The sequence below is a fragment of the Echeneis naucrates genome, chromosome 21 (genome assembly GCF_900963305.1).
Source record: "Echeneis naucrates chromosome 21, fEcheNa1.1, whole genome shotgun sequence".
In the NCBI taxonomy this organism is placed as follows: domain Eukaryota; kingdom Metazoa; phylum Chordata; class Actinopteri; order Carangiformes; family Echeneidae; genus Echeneis; species Echeneis naucrates.
This window is the reverse complement of record NC_042531.1, coordinates 20225053-20245821: the sequence shown is the minus strand read 5'-3', so window position 1 is coordinate 20245821 and position 20769 is coordinate 20225053. Positions and strand designations below refer to the sequence as shown.

Below are 20769 nucleotides of genomic sequence, written 5' to 3'. Positions count from 1 at the left end.
GAATAGTTACAAAATGACTTACACCAATGCCCTTTACACTACTTTGGAGTTAATCTGTTGAAGCCTTACCAACAGCACTTTGCACCTTTTAATCCTAAAAAAATACTGAGGATGCCTGAGCGGATACTGTTTGTACGTTATAAAGCTCAACATCTGCTTAATTTTTAAAAATGTTACTGACCTGTACAACAATTTGTCTCCTGTGTTTTTATTAGTTATTGTCACAGTCCTCCTTTGTTCGTCAACATGGTATCAGTGATTTTCCACTGCCCCCCGCCACCAGTTTACTCTACACATCTGTCTTCACTCACCTGCAGCTCATTCACCAATCAAGCCCTGTATATAGACTCTAGCTCATCCAGCTGACAGATTGTTCTTTGCCATGCGAGACTGCACTGTTTTTCTGCCTGATTCCCTGACGCCAACCCAGCCGGTCTCTGACTTCCCTGTTTTGTCTGCTTCCCAGCAAATCATCTCAGCCCTCTGTCCCCAACCATGAGTTCTGCCTTTGCCTTCCTGATTTCTGTTTGCCTGTCAGAGACATTCTGAATAAATCACTTTTCAATCGACCATGCATCTAATTCTACTGCATCTTGGAGTGTTTAGTGGGAAACAACTGGACTTCTTTATCTTGTTTGAAGACTTTTCACCTCTCACCCAAAAGGATTCTTTGGTTTTGAGTGTCAGTGCAGCAAACCAGAGTGGTGGAGGAAATGACCAAAAATGAGGATGTGATTGAAGACACTTGCTTAGGGGTCATGAGAGTCATTAAGCTGACATGGTTCCAAGTGTGTGTGAGGGTTAAACCGCCTGGGGAAGGTTCCCAAGACAGCATTGTAGGTTGCAGACAAATGGTGTCTTGGTCCAACACCTCTGTTTAGAGAAGGGTTCTCTAAGTGGACATATATGGCTTCATTTACTCCACTTTCAAACCATCTGTCTTCCCTGTCCAGAATGTGGACTTTGCAGTCCTTTCTCCTAAAGATGCAGACGTAGAGTTGAGTCCTGTCCCAATAAGGGGCTGTTTGGTTTCCCCTATATAGAGGTCTGAGCACTCCTACTCTTGTCCACTGCATTTATGGGTCAAATTAAAGCCTCCACTTTGTGAGTTTTGATTTTGACCCATGTGTCATCCAAAATTCTGAACCAGTGGCTGGGAGATGTTCCTGTGAAGGAGTTCAGTGCTCGCTCCTCCACCTCCTCTGTGCAGAGATTTGCCATAGTAGAGAACCCATGGCGCCGCCATGTTTCTGTCTGTAAAAAATGTCATCTCGTGTATAGAGACCTGTCTTGTTGCTGATGTTTTCTAACAGTGTGGTGTTTCAGATGTGGTGTGGTGTGTTCCCCACCAGAGGGGACAAGGTACTGCAGAGGTGTTTGGCAATGTTGTAAGACACCAACTGACAATGGGTCTGAGTGGCGCTCCTTCTTTGGGTATCTTGCGGAGACCATGGATGGATGGAATGGCCTCTCCAGGGTACAGAAAGTAATAGTTCGAGCAGTCAATGATGTGGTCTTTCTCCAGTTTTTTGTAGCTGTTGGTGGAGTCTTTTGAAGACCTGTTAAGTCTCACGGTCGCTGAGCAGTGAGATTATCTTGGTGTGATAGTCTGATGTGTTGAGGATGACAGTCATCTCCCTTTGTCAGCTGGGAGGATGATGATGCTTGGATCCTTGCTCGGTGTGGAAATCGCCCTCCTTTTTTCGATGGTGATGTTTGAGGGAGGTATTTTCGCACTGGCGAGGGTGGCTGACACCTGAAGTTGGATCTGTTCGGTTTCCAAAGGGGTCAGCTTGTTGGTCTTAATCAGTGACTCTCTAGCTGTGATGAGATCCACTATTGGTAGTTGTTGTGGAGAGATAGCAAAATTCTGGATTTTGCCAACACATCTTTTTCCAGCTTCACGAGGGACCTGTGAGATAAGTTCTTCACCCAATTGTCCTGGACATTTGTCAATGTAATTTCTTTGTGTTCAGCTCCTAAGCAGGAAGGATTGAAGTTTTGATTTTGTGCTCTTTCTTTGCAGATCTACATATTTGAAAATAATATCTACTACCAGTCCGACGTCAAGAGTAACTCCCTCAGGCTGACATCCTCAGGGAAGGAAGGCGTCATCTTCAATGGAATCGCTGACTGGCTCTATGAAGGTACATATCAACCAGCCAAAGCTTGGACTCTTGCCCTTTACCTGCTGGCTGTTTAAAAATACCACTGACTTGTTATGCCACAGTCAAGTTCTAAAACTGCTGAGACACAAATAATGATAATATCTAACCTAATTTTTATCTTTTTTAAGTATTAACACACTGTTCTGTTATTGAAAGTGAAAATGTCAATGTTTAGAAGCATTACCTTAAATATGGAACAGACAGGGATTAAATATTCATGTTTGTTCAAGAACTGATCTCTATCTCCCACTGGTTGGATGTGTTGTATGTTTTGTTTGTTTTTTTTTTCTTTTAAAGAACACATTGCATGTGCTGAAGCACTTAGGTGCCTTATGTTAATCTTTTTTAAATCTAAAAAAACAAGCAACAGCAGTATCTGCAATACAGTCTTATCTTCTTACTTCCATTTTTGTTCTTCAATAAATTTGTGAAATATAAGAATATTGTAGTCAGTCAGGGTTGATCCCAAATTAGAATGCATTGTAATACCTCCTATGTTCAATGTGACGGGTTTTTTAAGATCTGTTTTTGTGTGAATTAATTTTCATGAACTTATCCATCAACAGTAACAAATTGTACCCGTGAACTCTGATTTTGGTGACAGAAGATAGCTTCTTCCAGTATCAAGACAATATAATAATAATAATAATAATAATAATAATAATAATAATAATAATAATAATGATGTATTAATGTATTCATATTAATAGGATTAATACTACCAATTTAATATTAGCTTTAATTTGCCCTGCTGTATTTACCCATATATAACTGACATTTGTTTGAGAGATGCTGCATGTCATTTCATTGTGTGCTTCACGTTTATAAGTTTTAGCCCTGATAGGGAAGAGGCAGGGAGTGTAAACAGCCCCAATCCTACAACTCCCAACTTGTCCACCATGTAGACTGCAAACTAAAGTACCCTTTAAGGCCAATCTAAGACACCCCACACGCATCAGTACACCCTTTGTAGATGTTACAATTTAGAAATGTCCACTAAACATGTCACCGAGATAGGTAGATTCTTTATTAATCCAGAAGAACATTTCAGGGATGCTAGTGGTGGCATATTGGTATCTCGTCCTTATGGCAGGTTTAAGAGGGCTTTATGATTGTCATCGCAAACTGTCCCACTATAAGAGGTCATTGGGCACCTCTTTTCCCCTTGGAGGTCTCAAGGTTTTTCTTGGTCTGCCTTTCCTGACAGTGTGCTTCTATACAGGGTTCATTTAGGCAGTTCAGTTTTTTAACTGAATCCTATCACAACACTGTAATCCAAGTCAAATCAAATGTATTTATTTATTGCCAAATTACACAGTTGCATCAATGCATTTTGGACATTGAGCAGGTCTAGCCCAAACTCTTTATTGAATTATTTAAAGAGACCCACAAAATCCCTCCATGAGTAAGCCCTTGGTAGGAGGCAAAAATCTCTGACTGAACCAGACTCAGGCAAGGCAGCCATCTTTTGGTCTCATTCTCGCTATCTCTCATTCTTGTTCTCTCTCTATCCCTCCCTTTCTCCCTCAACACTCTGCCCTCTCACCCCTTAAATTGAGAGGCAGAGAGAGGTCAGAGAGTTGAGGGAGAAAGGGAGGGATAGAGAGAGAACAAGAGCAGGAGGAAAGTGAACACAATAAAAATAAAATCAAAGCATACACATGTAAAGAGGATTAATGGCTGGCATTGCTAAAGGTGCGTTAGTCAAAGTTAGCTGTAAGTAAAATTAACAAAAGAAATCTTAATAGTCGACATTATCATTCAGATGTTTCTGATAGATGTAAACACTTAACATTTTTACATCACACATATCTGTTACCTTTGAGACAGTAAAATCTTGCTGTTCGATCCTCAACTGTTGCTGATTTGAAAATGTAAGTGTGTCCCTCCAAACAGAGGAGATCCTTCAGACCCACGTGGCACACTGGTGGTCCCCTGATGGGGAAAGGCTGGCTTTCCTGGTTCTCAATGACAGTCTGGTGCCCAACATGGCTTTACCACGCTTTACTGGCCAGACGTACCCCAAAGGAAGGCAATACCCATACCCCAAGGTAAAGCACATTTCTCAGGATCCATGTTCTGCTTGTCCCTGTACAGCCTTCCTACTCGCCAACAGCTGCCTCCACTGGCAGAATGCAACAACATCAAGCACATCATCTATATTCCTCAACTTAATTCCTATCAGCTAGTTTTGGCCTGGTCTGATGGTGTGATCCCTGCCTGATGCTGAGGCAGTGTACCATCCAGAAGCAGTACTGCTCCGAGGGGGAATTAAAACATCCTGTAATGTAAAAAAACAGGGTTGCCTGAAGCTTTTAGTGAGACAGGTGTGTGTGTGTGTGTGTGTGTGTGTGTGTGTGTACCAGCTGTTAAAGCCAGCGTCGGCTTAGTAGCAGTAGCAAACAAATAGCTCATTGACACACAAACATGATAAAGCCAGAGACAGGAGCTTTGCCAGACTTACAGTAGATCCATTCTTGCTACATAACAGACTAATGTTAATGTGAGCAAAGCTAAAGCTGGCCTACTGTCCAACCCACAAAGTATGAGGAAACTAAAGGCAGAGGCAGCCAAACAAGGCCAGAATGAAGTAACACCAGGTCCAGACTAAATAGATTTTCAAATCACCATCATTTGTGCTTTGACGTTCTGTTGGTTTGTTTTTCTTGTTCACTTTATATTATATTGCAACAGATCAATGTTGCCGTTTTACATTTTTACATTTTTCATCACGCTAACCCACCACAGTTTTCTCACTACAATAGCTCTGCTGGTCTTTGATTGATGGTAACATACGTCCTTATCTGCAGGTCTTTATATATGGCTCTCGCCCTGCATCATCTGAAGTCTCCTCAGGAAGCACAGCAAATCAAAGTACTGTAGAGCAAGATGTTGCAGTCGGAGCAAAAAAAAAGGAAATGACTACACAGAATAACCAATGAACTGACAGAATTCATTTATCATCATACAGCAAAGATCTCCGCAGACGTATCATATTGGATGGATTTTGTTCAAGATGTGTAGGCACAGTGACAATCAGACATGACTACTGACAAATGCAAATTGCTGATTGTAACAATTGCTTCAATTAAGTGGTCTTGCAATGCAGCAGATATACAGACAGTGCCAGTCAAAACTTTGGACACACTTTTGCTTTTCAAATTAGTAGGAAAGTGTGTCCAAAATTTTGAGCAGTACTGTGCCTTTGCAAATATTGTCTAACTGCATTTAAACTGTATTTAGTTTAGTTTAAATCACATTTAAATGGCTGCGCTTGATTTTTTTACTTTTTATGTTTTTATTCTTTTGTTTATTCATCTTGGAGAAGATCTTCATGAGCCAAACTTGCCTCAACAAAAAGTTTTCACCCCTGCAGTTATGTGAGTGTTTGCATCTAATGTATGGTTCTGCAGGCCGGCCAACCCAACCCAGCGGTAAAACTGTATGTCGTTAATCTTTATGGGCCGACGCACACGCTCGAGCTGATGCCTCCGGAGACACTCAAACTTCGGTGAGTGGAAGCTTTGCTGTCTTTGTCAGACTTCTCAGCTGTTGTCACACTTAAAGGGATACTTTTGACATTATACACCTCAGATGCTCATTTTTCCTGAAACACTTGACATCTTTTAATTTGGGAATTTGGCAAGCAGCAGCCTGCTGTGTCTCTGCATTGCAGGCATTCTAGCTATACTTTAAATTCAGCTAATCTAATGAAGCAAGTGGTTCTTTTATTATTTCACATTGAGTGCATTTTGTAATTGTCATTTTGACATATTCTAGAGGACTCATTATATCCACCCGGTGTTCATAAGATTACATCGCCAACAGCTAAATCAGAAAACTGTTAATGACTGTCAGCAGGACTTTCTCCTGCAGCCCCTTAGCTTGACTTTTGCTGAACTGTCTTAATTATGCTGTACTGAGCTCCGCTGCAGATCCCCGAAATATTTGCTATGTTTTAAGATGGAACGGTGATTTTCTTTGTGCACAAAAAAAGTACCAGACATCTCTTTGGGAAAGGATGTAGCAGAAGAGATGCGTCAAAAGAAAAAGCAGCATCTTGACATTAAAGTTTTTCGGTTTTTAATCCATACCCTTGACTCAGGTTCATTCCCTAAAAAAAAAAACCTTTCTACTCTTGCTTCCAAAGTTGCTTTTTTGCTCAAAAACACCCAAGCCCAGTACGTATCTCTAATTATAATTCTCTTGTGAAACCCATATGGAAATGGTAACATAATCCTTTCATGATGACAAAGGCATCACATCTTTTCAAATTAGGCTGCCAATCTCTGGTTCCTGCCACAAGAAATCGTTATGATTAACCAGTCTCCTAGGTTTCTATTTTAACAATCAATAATTTCTAATTTTGCAGAATGTGAAATAGCTGGTGTGATTATGTCTTTTTTTTTTCCTCAGAGAACATTATGTGACCATGGTGAAGTGGATCAGCAAGACCAAGACATCTGTCAGGTGGCTGAACCGGGCCCAGAACATCTCCATCCTAACTGTTTGTGACACCACGACTGGAGCCTGTGTCACGGTGTGTGTCTGTGTGTGTGTTGTCTGTGAGAGGGAGGGAGAAGTGGGTTGTGGGATAGAAAACGCAACTGAAAAATTTCAACTTGCTTGTGTATTTTTATCAACAAAACTCACTTTTTGAATAAATGCAAAATTTAATTTTTATTTATTTTTATATATTTATAATAACCTGACACTCCATGTTTACCTCAACCTCTGCTGGTCAAAGTCCAGTGGAATGCAAGGATTAAATTTATGGAGTTTGGTAACAGATCCTTTGCTGTTATGTCTGATTTAATTTCCAAGGTATCGCTTTTTGGTCTGGTGTTTGTTCCTTGTGTTTCTTCAACTTTGAGCACCAGTTGTCTAAATCATTTCCCACGCCACCTCCTCCGAGCACTTTGTTGTTGTGAAGAGAATCTAACCAAGAAGAGCAAAAATAGTGGCATCTATTATTCATGAAAGTACACGTACCTTGAATTTTTTTTTGGTGATCTTCTTTCAGCAGACAAGCATGTTGGCATCTTATATTGTACTTTTCAGAAGCCACTGTGAGTTTGTTTGGCTCTGGATTGACCTCAAGATATACACCAATACAGACCAATACATATCCAAATTCACTCACTCATTCATCTTCTCCTGCTTATCTGTCCCTGGGTTGCAGGGGTTATTGGAGCCAATCCCAGCTCACTGTGGGTGAGGGCGGGGTCACCCTTGACAGGTCACCAGTCCAACACAGGGCCAGCACACAGAGACAGACAGAGACAAACAACCACTCACACTCACACTCTGTCTTTGGAGGGTGGGGGGAATCTGGAGTACCTGGAGGAAACCCACGCAGGCACAAGGAGAACTAACACCCAACGACCTTCTTATTGTGGGGCAACAATACTAATCACTATGCCACCGTGCTGCCCACTGAAATTCACATGGCTCGATAATAGGTCAGTGGAAAACTACCCAAAAAAAAAAATAAATAAATAAATAAATACACACATACACAAAGAAATACTGACTTCAATTTATAAACAGAGCACTAAGTAATAATAATAATAATAAAAAAAAAACAAAAAAACAATTAGAACAGGAAGTGTGGAAACACTATTATGAACCTCATTCATTTGAATTTGCATTGAGGAAACTCCAAAGACTAGAAAGCAAAGATGAAAAGAGCGATAAAGTAAGATGAAATAATTAATGGGTATTGAAATTACGACCAAATTTTGTGGATGAAAATTATATAAATACAGAAAGAGAGAAGATGTTTGGGAGAGAAATCAAGAAATGGCACTCATGTCAAAGATATTCTTCATACCAACAGTAAAAATGCTCTTGTATTAATTGCGGGCTTGTGTTGCACATCTTTCTGTAATAAGCCCAAAAATATCTGAAAAACGCAGAATGCTTATTTAAGCTTAACAAGTCCAAGTGCAAGTCCAGCTTTGTGTCACACCACGATGCCAAAACCTACAGTACAATGTAACCTATGCAACTTAATAATGCAATTATAAAACTATACTACAATATAAAAAAAGATAAAAAAAGATTATAACAGCAATGTTGGATGAGTAGACACATACACCGAACTTTGTCAAAGCCAAAATCCCTTGTCAACAGTGGAGTACATGCACATTCCAGTAAAAGTCAGAATTATTTCTAAATATTAATGCATAACAGAGGTTTTGGCAGAAAAATATCATGATGCATCCGAAGTAAAAGTACTAACCCCTGTTAGAGGGCTGTAGATACTGATGCATCAAGAATAAGCTACATTTTAAAGTTGCAGTCATTTGCGGTGGCATCAGGTTTTCCACTGTGTACAGCTGCTGCACCTGCTCAACTTTGCATTATCAAACTGTCATAAGTACAGGTAATATTTACTGCCCCTAAATTCCACACAGAATTAAACAATCACACTTCTCATGGATTTTGCTGGAATGATGACTTATGCTGGCTGCTCATCACAAACTAACCTGCTGTACTAAACAGCTCCACCAATCCGTTGCACTAACCTGGTGGACTAACAGTCCAGGTGCTCAGCTCAGGTTTAGGTGCTCAAATGTCACTTGTTTAGAAGCAACATCCCTGTAAGAAGAGATATTCCTGTTGGCTGTATTCAAACTGATTCTTCTTAAAGACAGCATCTAAAGTATGGGATAAAGTTAATAAGTTAGTTACTTAAATATATATATATTAAATATATATATATATCCTCTTTTTTTCTAATACTGAAGCGCATGACCAAGTAGTCAAAAAAACCCTAACCCTAACCCTAACACTTTTATCGGATGAAATGCGCCCATGTTAAAGCAAAAATAAATCCATGCATTTCTGTATGTCTACATTGTAGTGGAGAGCCTGCCCCTCTGGTTAAAGGTCATTTCTTTAATGTTTTGGAATTGATACATTTTTGGAAATTTTTATCATTATTCTTAGAGGGAAAGAGGAGAGTCAGGGAGAGCAGCACGGCTGTGGGTTGGATTCAAACTGAGACTGCTGCTGTTGGACAAAGCTTTCATGGTATTTGCTCTCCTACATGACCCTCCTGGATAGTTTGAATGCTTTCATTCATTCATCTTCTATTGCTTATTTACCGCTTCTGGGTCACGGGAGTGCCGGAGCCAATTCCAGCTCACATTGGACGAGTGTGGGGTACACCCTGGACACCAGAGTACTCGGAGGAAACCCATGCAAGCACGGGGAGAACATGCAAACTCCGCACAGAAAGGCCCCAGGCCGGGAACTGAGCCCACCCCATTCTTATTGTGGGATGACAGTGCTAACAACTATGCTGCTGTGCTGCCCAGTTTGGATGCATTCCATAGGAAGACATAATTGGATAAGGTCATAGAATATCTATTCAGTCTCAATTAGTCAAATGTGATAGTTCACCTTTACAAGAGAAACAGATTTGAGGGGTTTGGGTTTGGCCATAACTGTTGTCTGTTAAACTTCTCATTATTTGGCTGTGAGCAAACTTTGGTTAAATTGCAGCACATCTGCTGGACCACAGTCCGTCCATATTGTGTTTGTATTTGGATGAGACGAAGCAGTGTTAACCTTGCAGTTGAATTGTGGGACTCAACAGGCTCCCCTCCAGCACGGTGGCTCCTGATTTGGTGTGATTTGCAAGAACAAACACACAGCCCAGCCAAGAGGCAGCTTAGTTCGGGCCTGGACACAGCATTCACAATCCCCTGCCAAAACTCAGGCTCCCACTCATGCAGATTGGGCTGAAATGAGGTCCCCAGACTGTGAGTGGTGTCCCCAGTGGCGTGTTGAAATAAACAGCAAAATAAGGAGTTCATTATGTGACAGATGATTCCGTCTGGAAAATGTTTCACTGAAGTGTGAAAAAAAAAAAATCCAAAAACATATATATATATATATATATATATATAAAAAACTAACAAAAAAGCATTTTTCCAAACATATTGCTGACATAAAAGGAAACTTGTTTTGCGAGAGTGTGATTATACAAGTCGCCTCCATTATTCAGTTTTCAAACCTCTGTGTAGAAAGCAGCACCAGATAAGAGAGACTGTCAATGATTTTGATGGTTTAGGTAAATGGACAGTGGGCTGACATTTTGTTTATCTTTTTTCAGAGACATGAAGAAAGCTCCGAGCTCTGGCTCTCCAAGCAGGTAATGTCCTCTATGTTCTCTTTGTGTCATGTCATCCAGCGCTATAACTTCAACTATACTCACCTTCCAAAACTACCAACACAAAATCTTTCAGATTGTTTGACAAACAGGAAAATTTTTCATTTCAAGCCTGTGTAGTTTGATGTTGGGTCTACTTTCTTCAGCAGTTGGATGTAGGATTAGAGCCGGTTCAGCAAAGCACCTTAAGGTGTCTACTTAGGAATAACATCTAAGGTTAATTTATTCTTATCTGAGAGTTACTTTCGCAGAATCTTTTAAAGGTTTGTCTTCGGAAAAAGGAAGGAAAAAATGTTGTGGCATTTTCAGCAATGAAAGAAACTTTATAGCTGCTAAATTTGAGTTCCCGTGACGCCCATTTTTGTTGCACATCATGTTTGTGAAGAACACAACAGTGGAACAATCCAGCTGAAAAAAAGCACATGGTCTAAAATCATCTCCTCCACAGTGGTATTGTCCATCAATTTTTCCAGTGATGAAAGATTCTCCGGATGACTCTGTGATGTTTTGAGTGTAAAATTATATTTAGATAGCATTTTTCTTGCCCAGGTGGATTTCCCAAAACATGGTGCAGTACTTAATTTTTCATCAGCCTTTTTGTTTGTAATGTCAGGAGAGTCATGAATTAACAAGACTGAAGCCAAGAACTGCACAGCCACTGCCATTTAGCTGCAGTGAAATCATTATCTGAACTATTGTTTGAGTGAGCTCAGACTGAAACAGTCTCATGGGCGAAGGAGTGCATCCAATTCTTCGCTTTCCTCATTTTATACACTGAGAGACAGAAGCAGAGGAGAGAGTTTCTGACAGGATTTGGTCATACAGCCCTGAAGCCGTTCATGTTTGGCTGCAGCTTTGGGTAATTTAACCACTTGGCATGCAAAACCAGTTTTGTATATTAAGGTGGTAATCTGTGATATCCTCATTTACAGGGAGGGAGGTTGTTAGTGCAGAGACAGCCTTTGCAAATGTATTTTTTGTAAGATCACAGTTTAAGGCTTTAACATATCCAGAGTAATTTTCTCTAAAATGCCAAAGGCTTGATCTGAGTAAACTCTCTCCATGTGAGACAGAATGTGTTTACACAATGTCTGTTGTGCAACTTTAAACTTTAAATATGAACTTCCTAACTGAGCCTTGCCTCGATACACAGCAGGAATATCTGCTCATTTGGACGTCGTCAAATAAGATTTCCTCTTTACTTAACTTTGTCGGTGATATCTTCACTTTCCGCTACAATTATTTTAAGCTTTCCAAGTTCAGTGGTGGAAGATGTCCATTGACACAATGAAAAGAAACAAACCCAAAAGAATAATATTGGGAAAAAAATAAAAAAATAAAAAAATAAAATAAACATCCACCATTAAATTTTTTCATTAGTATCATTAAAACGTATTAAAACTAGTTCCAGTACAATGACTCTGAAACGCCCATGGTGGATTATTGTTAGTTACACTATAGTAAACCAGTGTTTTACTGTAATTTGTCAATATGGTGTGAACTTTAATGTGCTTTTATATCCTGAAAGTCTTATTTACATATTGATAAAAATACTGATTTGTATATAAACATACCATGCCCTCCCTCCCATGTATTGTTGTGTATTAGCCCGTGATTATTGATAAAGTGTAAGTCACATTTGAATGATAGTAATAGTAATGATAGTAACCACAAAACTGTACTTCAGTGGCAGTTACCACAAAATGCACTTACTTTAATTACAGTAAATCTGCTTTGTTGTATTGCATCACAGCAGATAACTAAAGTCCTTGGGAGGGGTTATTTTCAATGTTTAAGAACCATTGGTTATATATTAAATCAAATCAAATTTATTTATAAAGCACCAAACCATGACAAAGTTACATCAAGGTAGTTTACACATAAAGCAAGTCGAGACCAAACGCTTTATGGAGTTGTTACAGAGACCCAGCAAATCCCTCCAAGAGAAAGGAATTGCTAACAGTGGCAAGAAAAAACTTCCTTTAAGAGGTAGAATCCTCAGGTAGAACCGGGCTCGAGGGGGGGGCATCTGCCTCGACTGATTTCTACTCTGAATTTTACTGAGAGCCAATGAAAAGAAGCTAGCCCAGGAGAAACATGATCTCTGTTTTTGCAGCATCATTCTGAATCAACTGAAGGCTTTGCAGAGAACTGTTGGAACATCAAGGGGGACATTTTATATGAGGGACAAAGGTCATGTCCTGCTCAAAAATGACAACAAGATTCCAAACAATGGAACTGGAGGCCGAAGTAGTACCACCCAGAGTGGTTATTTGACCAGATAATGCTTAGGACCAAGAACAATGACTTCAGTTTTGTCTGAGTTCAGAAATAAAAGGTTGTGGGTCATTATAGGCATACATATTATCAGCAGTGTTCGGACTAATTCAGCCTTTGTGAGCCTTTAGATCTTGTGGGCAGAGGTGACTAGTGACTACCTTCATTTACTGATTCATCTTCGCCCATTTATCCAACTCCGGGTAGCGGGTGCTGCTGGAGGAGGAGTGGAGGAGTCAGCAGACGGTAACCTTACCTCCGACCTCATCGCATAAGTCAACGTCTGAAATGTGCTAAGTGACATCTGGTCGCTTTAGAAACTAGTGCTGTGGACAGATGGAGTTAAAATTGAGCTCATCAAAGGTGTGTTTGGAGAAAAAAAGGAACACCTTACCAGCTGTTTAAACATGTGGGTGGAAAAATTCTACTTTGGGGCTGTAAACCAGCCAGAGACACGACACATGTTGCACAAACAGAGGAACAAAAGGACATGGCTAAATATCAGCTAATGCTGGAGGTACTGGCTGAAAGTCCTGCAGTCAGTGATGAGTGGCTGTTCCTGCAAAAGTAGAATGATCCGAAGCAGGACTCAAAATCAATTGCTTCAGGAAACAAGCTAGCATGTGCCACAATTAATACTTAATTAATAATCTTTCATTTCTATATTCTTTTTGAATGCATTCATTAAAAAGTGCCATTTGAAGCAATGCAATATTTTTTTAACGTGTTCTTGCAGCAGGGGCTGTATTTCTATCATTTCATAATATAGAATCAACAGAACATGGATTTTACTAAAGGTGTCCAAACTCTTGTATACAACAGTCAATCGCATGTTTACTTAAACATACACAGCAAATTAGAGCTTCACCTCGGAACAATTGGGACAACAAGAAAACCAATTTCAAAGCAAACCATGGAAATAAATTCATATTTCACACCAATATATTCATTAATTCATTCATCTTTTACCATGTATCCGTTACAGGTCACAGGTGCTGGAGCCAATCCCAGCTCACGGTTAGGGTTTGTTGGAGTTTGTTTGGAGCTGTTATACTATATTTCCCATGATCCAACTAATAGGAAGAACTAAAATCACCACAGTTCAAGGGCCGCATCCTTCAGACACTGCATTTGAAAAGAAGACTCCCATTTTGAGGGTTGCTTCATATACAGCTGACAAAAGTGAACGGCCTCGAAACCTCATCTTATGACTTGACAAAAGGTCAAGAATGCATGACAACAGGAGCCCGCTTTGCTGCATAATGGTATAGGCAAAGCTGGTGATGCAAAGTAAGAACCCTCAGCAGATCAAAGCGTGTCGTCTACAGTGGGGCACATTTCAGGTCTCGAGCGTTTAATGCTGGCCTGCTGTCATAAAATTCAAGTCCTTATGTCCACCCCCAGGGAACCATGACGACAGTCTGTGGTTAAATTGCCCATCAATTCTTTCTCTGGTTTGAGAACAGTCCCACAGAGACAGTATATAATTGTTTAAAGGTTGAATAATCCTCATTGTAATCAGTGAACTGGTGTTCATGTGTAAGGTAGTGGTGTCTTCAATACAGATATTGTTTGAATTATTTTTTACTTTAACACACTGTTGTGTATGGAGTTTCAGGTAGTGGTGCAATGGTGCTGTCTTCTATCTGCTGGTCAAGCTACCCATTTACCCCAGTACATTTAGTCAGCAGTCTAATCGGTGGCAGAAAAGAAATAAGCTCATAGGAAGCTGCTGCAGATTGCTACTTAAAGGCTGAGAAGTGGTTAGATGATGGGAGCTCTCATCACCATCTTCATCTACTTGTTCATGCAATTGATGTCAAGTTAATATAATATAAAATATATATAAAAACAGGACATGCAAACTAATTAACAAATATCAGTTAATATTTGGATTTTCTTCTGGTGTTTATATCCAGGATGAAATAGGAACCTGTTGGGGTTCTTAGATGCTGTGCAGTTGATGCAGCTTTGCCTTTTGCAGAACCAAGAACCGGTGTTCTCCAAACTCGGCAACAAGTTCTTCCTGACAGTTCCCGTCAAACAAGGCGGACGAGGAGAGTTTCATCACATCGCCATGTTCACCACACAGGTGAGGGTCCATTTTATTCTTGTGGAAGCTACCATAATAGAAAGGGATAGAACACCAACTAAAACGTGACGGTGCGATGATGCGTAGCCATCGTTTTCGTTTTCGGCATGCACACACACACAAACAAACACACACACACACTGATGGAGCAGGGGCATGCCATCATTTATTGATTTGCAACACCTGACACAAATTCACCACACCCTCTTAAACAATGGTCAGTGTATGAGAGCATTCAAGAGCAACAATGTTCAAAACCCCCACTTGCTCTTAGGCTGAAGAACAACATACAGCTGTCATGTATATTTACACTGAGCACAGCTAATACATTTTTCTTGTGTTTAACCCTTCATATCAAAAGTAAAACCCACAAATCCATCAAGCATGGCTTTAGTTACAGGTTTGGTCAAAATATCTGCAACCATGTCTGCTGTAGGACGCTGCTGTAGTTATCTTTTCATCACCATGTGCACATCAAACAGAGTGATACTTTATATCAACATGCCTGCGCCTTTGACGGCATACGGGGTTCTTAGACAAAGCAATTGCCCCTTGATTGTCCTCATAAATTGTCACTGGTGTGTAATCACATTCATTGTCCATTTTATTTAGTAACTGGACAAGATACAGGCTTTCCTGTGCAGTAGCTGCCAAAGCCATGTACACAGCCTCACATGTAGGAAGAGAAACGGTGGATTGTTTCTTTGACTTTCATGAAATAACAGGACCAGTTTCAGACAAACTAAAACAGTAACCAGTTGAACTTCCTTCTCCTGTCATTTTGATTTGCTGCCCAATCAGCATCACTAAATGCAAAAAGATTAAGATTTACATCATTTCTCCTGTAACACAATTCCTGGTTCACAGTTCCCTTTAAATATCGCAATACATGCTGAGCAGCTACCCAGTGTTGGTTTTTTGGTTCAGATAAGTGTTGTGACAGCCTACTGGCAATGAAACCTAGATCTGGTCTAGTACAGGTCATTACATAGATCAAGCTACCAACCACTTCTCGATACCTCTTTGGATCAACAGGTTCACCCTCATTTTCAAATTTCAGTTTGTTTTCACATGGAGTTGACCTTGGTTTGCAGTGCGTCATATTTTATTTTATTTTTTATTTAGATATTTTATTTAAAATTTCTCTTCCAAAATTTTTTGCACATGTCTGAGTGCCCGGCTATCAATCACTTCAGTTAAGACCAGCAACCCCAATTATCAGTATTATTTTCTCACTTCCAGTTTGTTTACTGTAGACACAATGGTCAGCAGGATTTTGAATAAAATCATTTTGGCTTAGGAAATCATGTAGCATTTTATTCCAATTCTGCCCTGACTGTTTCAGACCATAAAGTGATTTGTTAAGTTTACAGACAAGCTCTTCACCTCTTTCTGACTTGACCTCAAATCCTTCTGGCTGTTCCAAGTATAGCTAACAGTCAATGGGGGCGTGCAAATATGCAGTTTTTACATCCATCTGATTCTAAATCATATTGAGCTGCAATTTGCATTAAGCTACGTACAGATGTCATATCAGCAGCTGGAGAAAATGTCTCGTTATAATCAATGCCTGCAACTTGACTGTAACCTTTTGCTACATACCAAGCTTTGTATGTTGTTTCAAGTGGGTTTCCTTTGACTGTGTAGATCCATCTGCCCCCCCCCCCCCCCCCACTGTATTTTTACCTTCAGGCAACTTTGTAAGGGTGAAGGTATTATTCTCCCTCAAATAACTCATCTCCTCCTGCATAGCCTTAGTGTTGTGTCTTTTGTTGAACCAGGAGGCCTGATCCTGAATGCCTGGAGGTCAGGCCATCCAGGTTGTACTTTCTCTTGACTGACAGGCAGGGGTGTCCTGATGTTGCGGCCCACCAGCAGCTGTGCAGAGGATGAACTGTGTGACAAGGGAGTGGCCCTGTAAGCCATAAGAGCCTTGTGTGGATCCTCCCCCTTTTTCAGGAGAGATTTCACCGTTCTCACCGCTCTCTCAGCCTCTCCGTTACTTTAAGGGTAGTGAGGGCTGCTGGTTGTGTGGATGAAGTCATAGACTCTGGCGAAGGCTGCAAACTCCGCTGGAGGCCGTTGTCCATGACAACAGTCTCTAGGACCCCATGGCGGGCAAAAATAAATTTCAGCTTTCCTGTCACTTGGGCTGTGGTGGTGGAAGTGAGGTTAGCCACTTCAATGTAGCGTGAATAGTAGTCAATAACCACAAAGTACATGGCATTGTCCCACTGGAACAGACGCTGCCATGGCCTTTCTGGCAACTGAGTCAGCTGTGGCTCTGGTGCATTGTGAGCCTCACGTGCACAGGTTGCACAGTTTTCCACTCTCTGTTTAATCTGTTTGGTCAGACCTAGCCACCACATGGATTGCTCTGGCGACACACTTTGTCATGCCTTGGTGACCTTCATGTATTTTGTTTAGCATTTACTCTTGCATTGTGACTCGGATGACTAGTCTGTCGCCTTTCATCAGTAATCTATCTACAACCAGCAGGTTACGTTGATACTGCCAGTACAGCTGCAATTGTGGTGGAAGAGCTTTTCTGGTCAGAGGCCAACCTGTTTGCACCATGTCTTTCAGTCTTTTGCAGAGATCATCTGTGTCCTGTGCCATCCTGATCTGCACCAGCCTCTGATCTGATGCTGGCAAGTGCTCCATGGTCAAGTTGAGGGACACACACACATCCTCTTCCAACTGCTTTTCCTCTGGTATAGCCGGGGTTAGGGGTGCCCTGGACAGTGCAGCCGCCGTGATCAATTTCTTTCCAGGCATATGTTCAATCTTTTACATGAGAGCGAAGCAGTCGCTGACTGAATCTCAGAATGCGAGGTGGCCATTAATCCAATGCTCTGCTGCCTAGCAGGGAGATGAGAGGCTCGTGGTCAGTCTGTATCAAAAAGTCCATCATATAAGGTAGGACTAAGCCCAGGTTAGCACGAGCGCTTCCTTTTCTATCTGTGCGTATCTACGCTGCGTGTCTGTCATGCTGCGTGATACAAAGGCGACTGGCCGCCATTCTCCAGACAGTTGCTTCTGAGACAAAACTCCTCCCAGCCCAAAGGAGGAAGCATCTGCTGCAACTATTGTCTCTCTGTGCAGACAGTACTGTGCCAGTACTGTTGGTGAACTCAGTTCCTTGCGCAGCTTGTCGAAAGCTCTTTGCTGTGCATTCCCCCACACCCAGTCTGTGTCTGTCTTGAGCAGGTCTCGTAGCAGCTGTGTGAGGAGTGAATTTACCCACGTAGTTGACCATGCCCACCAACCTTTTTACATCAGCGGTGTCTTTGGGCGTGGGCATCTCTGTGATCGCCTTAATTTTTCCAGGGTCTGCTTCAATGTCCCTTGCACTGACGATGTGGCCCAGGAACATGACCTTGTCAACGGGAAACTGACACTTGTCGTTATTGAGCGTCAGGCCCTCTTCCTGGAGACGCGCCAATACTCTGTGCAGCCTGCAGTCGTGTTGTTCACGTGTTGATCCAAAAACGAGGATATTGTCGGCATGACAAACAGTCCCTTCTCGCCCTGTCAGCATCTGTGTTAGTGTTCGGGTGTTGACGAGATCCCGAAAGGCAGTCTCTTGTAACAGTATCACCCAAAAGGGGTGATAAACGTGGTCAGAGGGACTGATTTTGGGTACCTGTCAGAATCTGGCTGTGGTGTTCAACTTCGTAAACACTGTTGCCCCTGCAAGCTTGGCCAGGGTTTTCGTCGATGGCCGGCAGGATATGTTTCTCTCTGCAGATATACATATTCAGGTGGGTCATATCAGAGCAGATCCTGATCTTTCCTGTGGGCTTTGGTGCCACAACCATGCTTGCACACCATTCTGTAGCCTCTTTGATGGGCATAATCACGTCCATTTTTTCCATTCTCTGGTGCTCCTCTTTGAATTGTCATGTAATCGTAGAGGTACACGTCGTGGCTGTGATAATGCATAGGGCTTGGCATCTTCCTTCAACTTAAATCTGTCCTCCCCTTTAAGGCAGCCCAGTCCTGTGAAGACCTTAGGGTGTTGCTTCTTCATGTCTTCTTCCAGTTCAGATCTGTTGTATCCAGTTTGAAGGTAATGTCTTGACCATTCAGTGTCTTTTTCCATGTTTCAGGTTTCTTTCCTGTGGACACTGCTCCCAGGAAAAGAGTGTCCTCTTCTTCCGCCTCAAGAACTGCACCTACTCTACCTGATTTACAAACTGTTGCAGAATGTCCTCTCTTCTATCATTTTCTGCCTTCTGCATCCATGCAGTATAGTTGTCCACAGTTTTTCTATCCTTTCTGGAAATCTTTTTGTCCCCTTTTGTGGTTTGTCTTCCCTGTACTCTTTTTGTGACTTTTTCTTGAATTTCAGTAATCGACATTCAAACTTAGACAAAACTTTGAAAAAACACTTATGCAAAGTTGTCATGAAGGAAGAAATGATCAACCAAAACTGATTTTATATAAGACAGTTACTGATACAACCAGCACTCTGGTGGCTTCAGCATTCAGTCCTGGTAGTTGCTGCTTGAATAGGATTGATGTTGTGTGTTTCCAGAGCTGGAACAGAGCAGTTTGATTTAAGATGTAATCCAGTGCAGGCTTTCAAGTAGTTACCAGGAATGGAGAAAAATTACGCACAGTGGCCCTTATTTGTCAAGCGGTATTGGACCCTTAATTGAAGTGTTGGTCATAATCGTGAAACTTCTTGTACCTGATTTATTTACTTTCTTTCCATCCATTCCAAACACAAAATCCAACAAAGTGCCTGTTTTCATTAACACAAATGTTAAATTTCCTGCAAACCAAGTGGCATGTTGGTTTTCAATCATATTAGTGAAAGTAAACAGGGTCATTGGAGGACAGGGATGGTGAGCTGTGGACAGTCTCTGCTAAGGAGGTTTACATTTTAACCCAACTATGGCAACAATTAAGTTTTCAGAGTCCAGTACTGATGAAGTAGCAATATTTTTATTTTTGAATGTCCGGCTCAATGATTGCTACCGCCCTGATTCATTTGACAGTTTTCTGATCTCTGTAGTTAAGGTTTTGAGTTCACTCATGTTTAATAGAGCAAGCTAAGAGGGAAAAGGTGACAGAGCATGATGCATTAAATATGGCAATTCTGCATATTGATTGGAGAAGATTTCTAAGATCAGACTGAACATGTTAGACACAATGAGCACTGAGCAACATGAAAACCATACTAACATCGTGTAGTTCCCCTACTTCTCTCTTAAACAGCCTCAGCTCTTGTGGACACTTTCCTCAGAGTCTCTGTTCCATGTTGACATGATCACATCATTTCTGCTGATCTCCACTTTGCACATTCAAGCTGCCAGTTTCCTGTTCTACCGCATCATGAAGAGGTGCTATTGGTTTCCCATCTGGAGACTGGGGAGGACACTGAACTTCACTGAGCTCCCTCTCTGTACTATGAAACCAGATGGGGATGAGTTTTGCTTTGTGATATGAAGCATTTTCTTGCAGACTAGCCATGAGAAGAGGGTAAACTGTGGCTGTAAAGGGATGAACACAGGCAGTATTTAAAATAGTAAGACTGCCAAAATCAGACAATGAAGGACCGGTCCAGTGAAATGTGCCACAACAGGAGAAGCAGCCTGGACGGTTGACATGAGGAAGAATTAGCCCGTAGATTCATTCTGACCCCTACCATCTGCCTGTCATATACACTTGTAACAAGTGACCCCCATCTGCCCACAGTCCATTTAGATATTACACATAACTTATCAGCATGAAATGACCAGTTGTGTGTTAGTCACCATAGCTGATGGAGTTACAGCTGCTGGCAGCACCTGCTCAGATGATACAAATGATTAAAATAAAGACAAAATCCTCATGTCTGTCTCTCTGTCTCTCACATTAGATCTCACGTTCTTGTCATCTGCAGTGCTGTTTTATAACATGATTTGTTTTGTAATTCTATAGCAACACCAGACTGTTTTCATACAGGTCAGTGTTTCTTGCTTATGACAGAGAATGTGCATTATTTTACACAGCCAACTGATCTCCCACCAAATTTCCAATTCCAATCATAGAAACCCTTC

The 20769-nt window shown here is 41.2% G+C and overlaps 1 protein-coding gene across 5 annotated transcripts in view; it reads left to right on the top strand.

Moving 5' to 3' along the window:
• Positions 1 to 20769, top strand: part of dpp10 (dipeptidyl peptidase like 10) — a 228194-nt gene that overhangs the window by 191843 nt on the left and 15582 nt on the right. For all 5 annotated transcript variants that reach the window (XR_003842333.1, XM_029529724.1, XM_029529723.1 and 2 more), the window contains 6 exons: positions 2027 to 2147; positions 4065 to 4219; positions 5582 to 5679; positions 6585 to 6708; positions 10294 to 10332; positions 14612 to 14719. Coding sequence is in view for 4 of the 5 variants with exons in the window: in XM_029529724.1 (XP_029385584.1) it covers positions 2027 to 2147; positions 4065 to 4219; positions 5582 to 5679; positions 6585 to 6708; positions 10294 to 10332; positions 14612 to 14719 (645 nt within the window). In the remaining variant the exon portion in view is untranslated. The remainder of the gene's footprint in view (positions 1 to 2026; positions 2148 to 4064; positions 4220 to 5581; positions 5680 to 6584; positions 6709 to 10293; positions 10333 to 14611; positions 14720 to 20769) is intronic.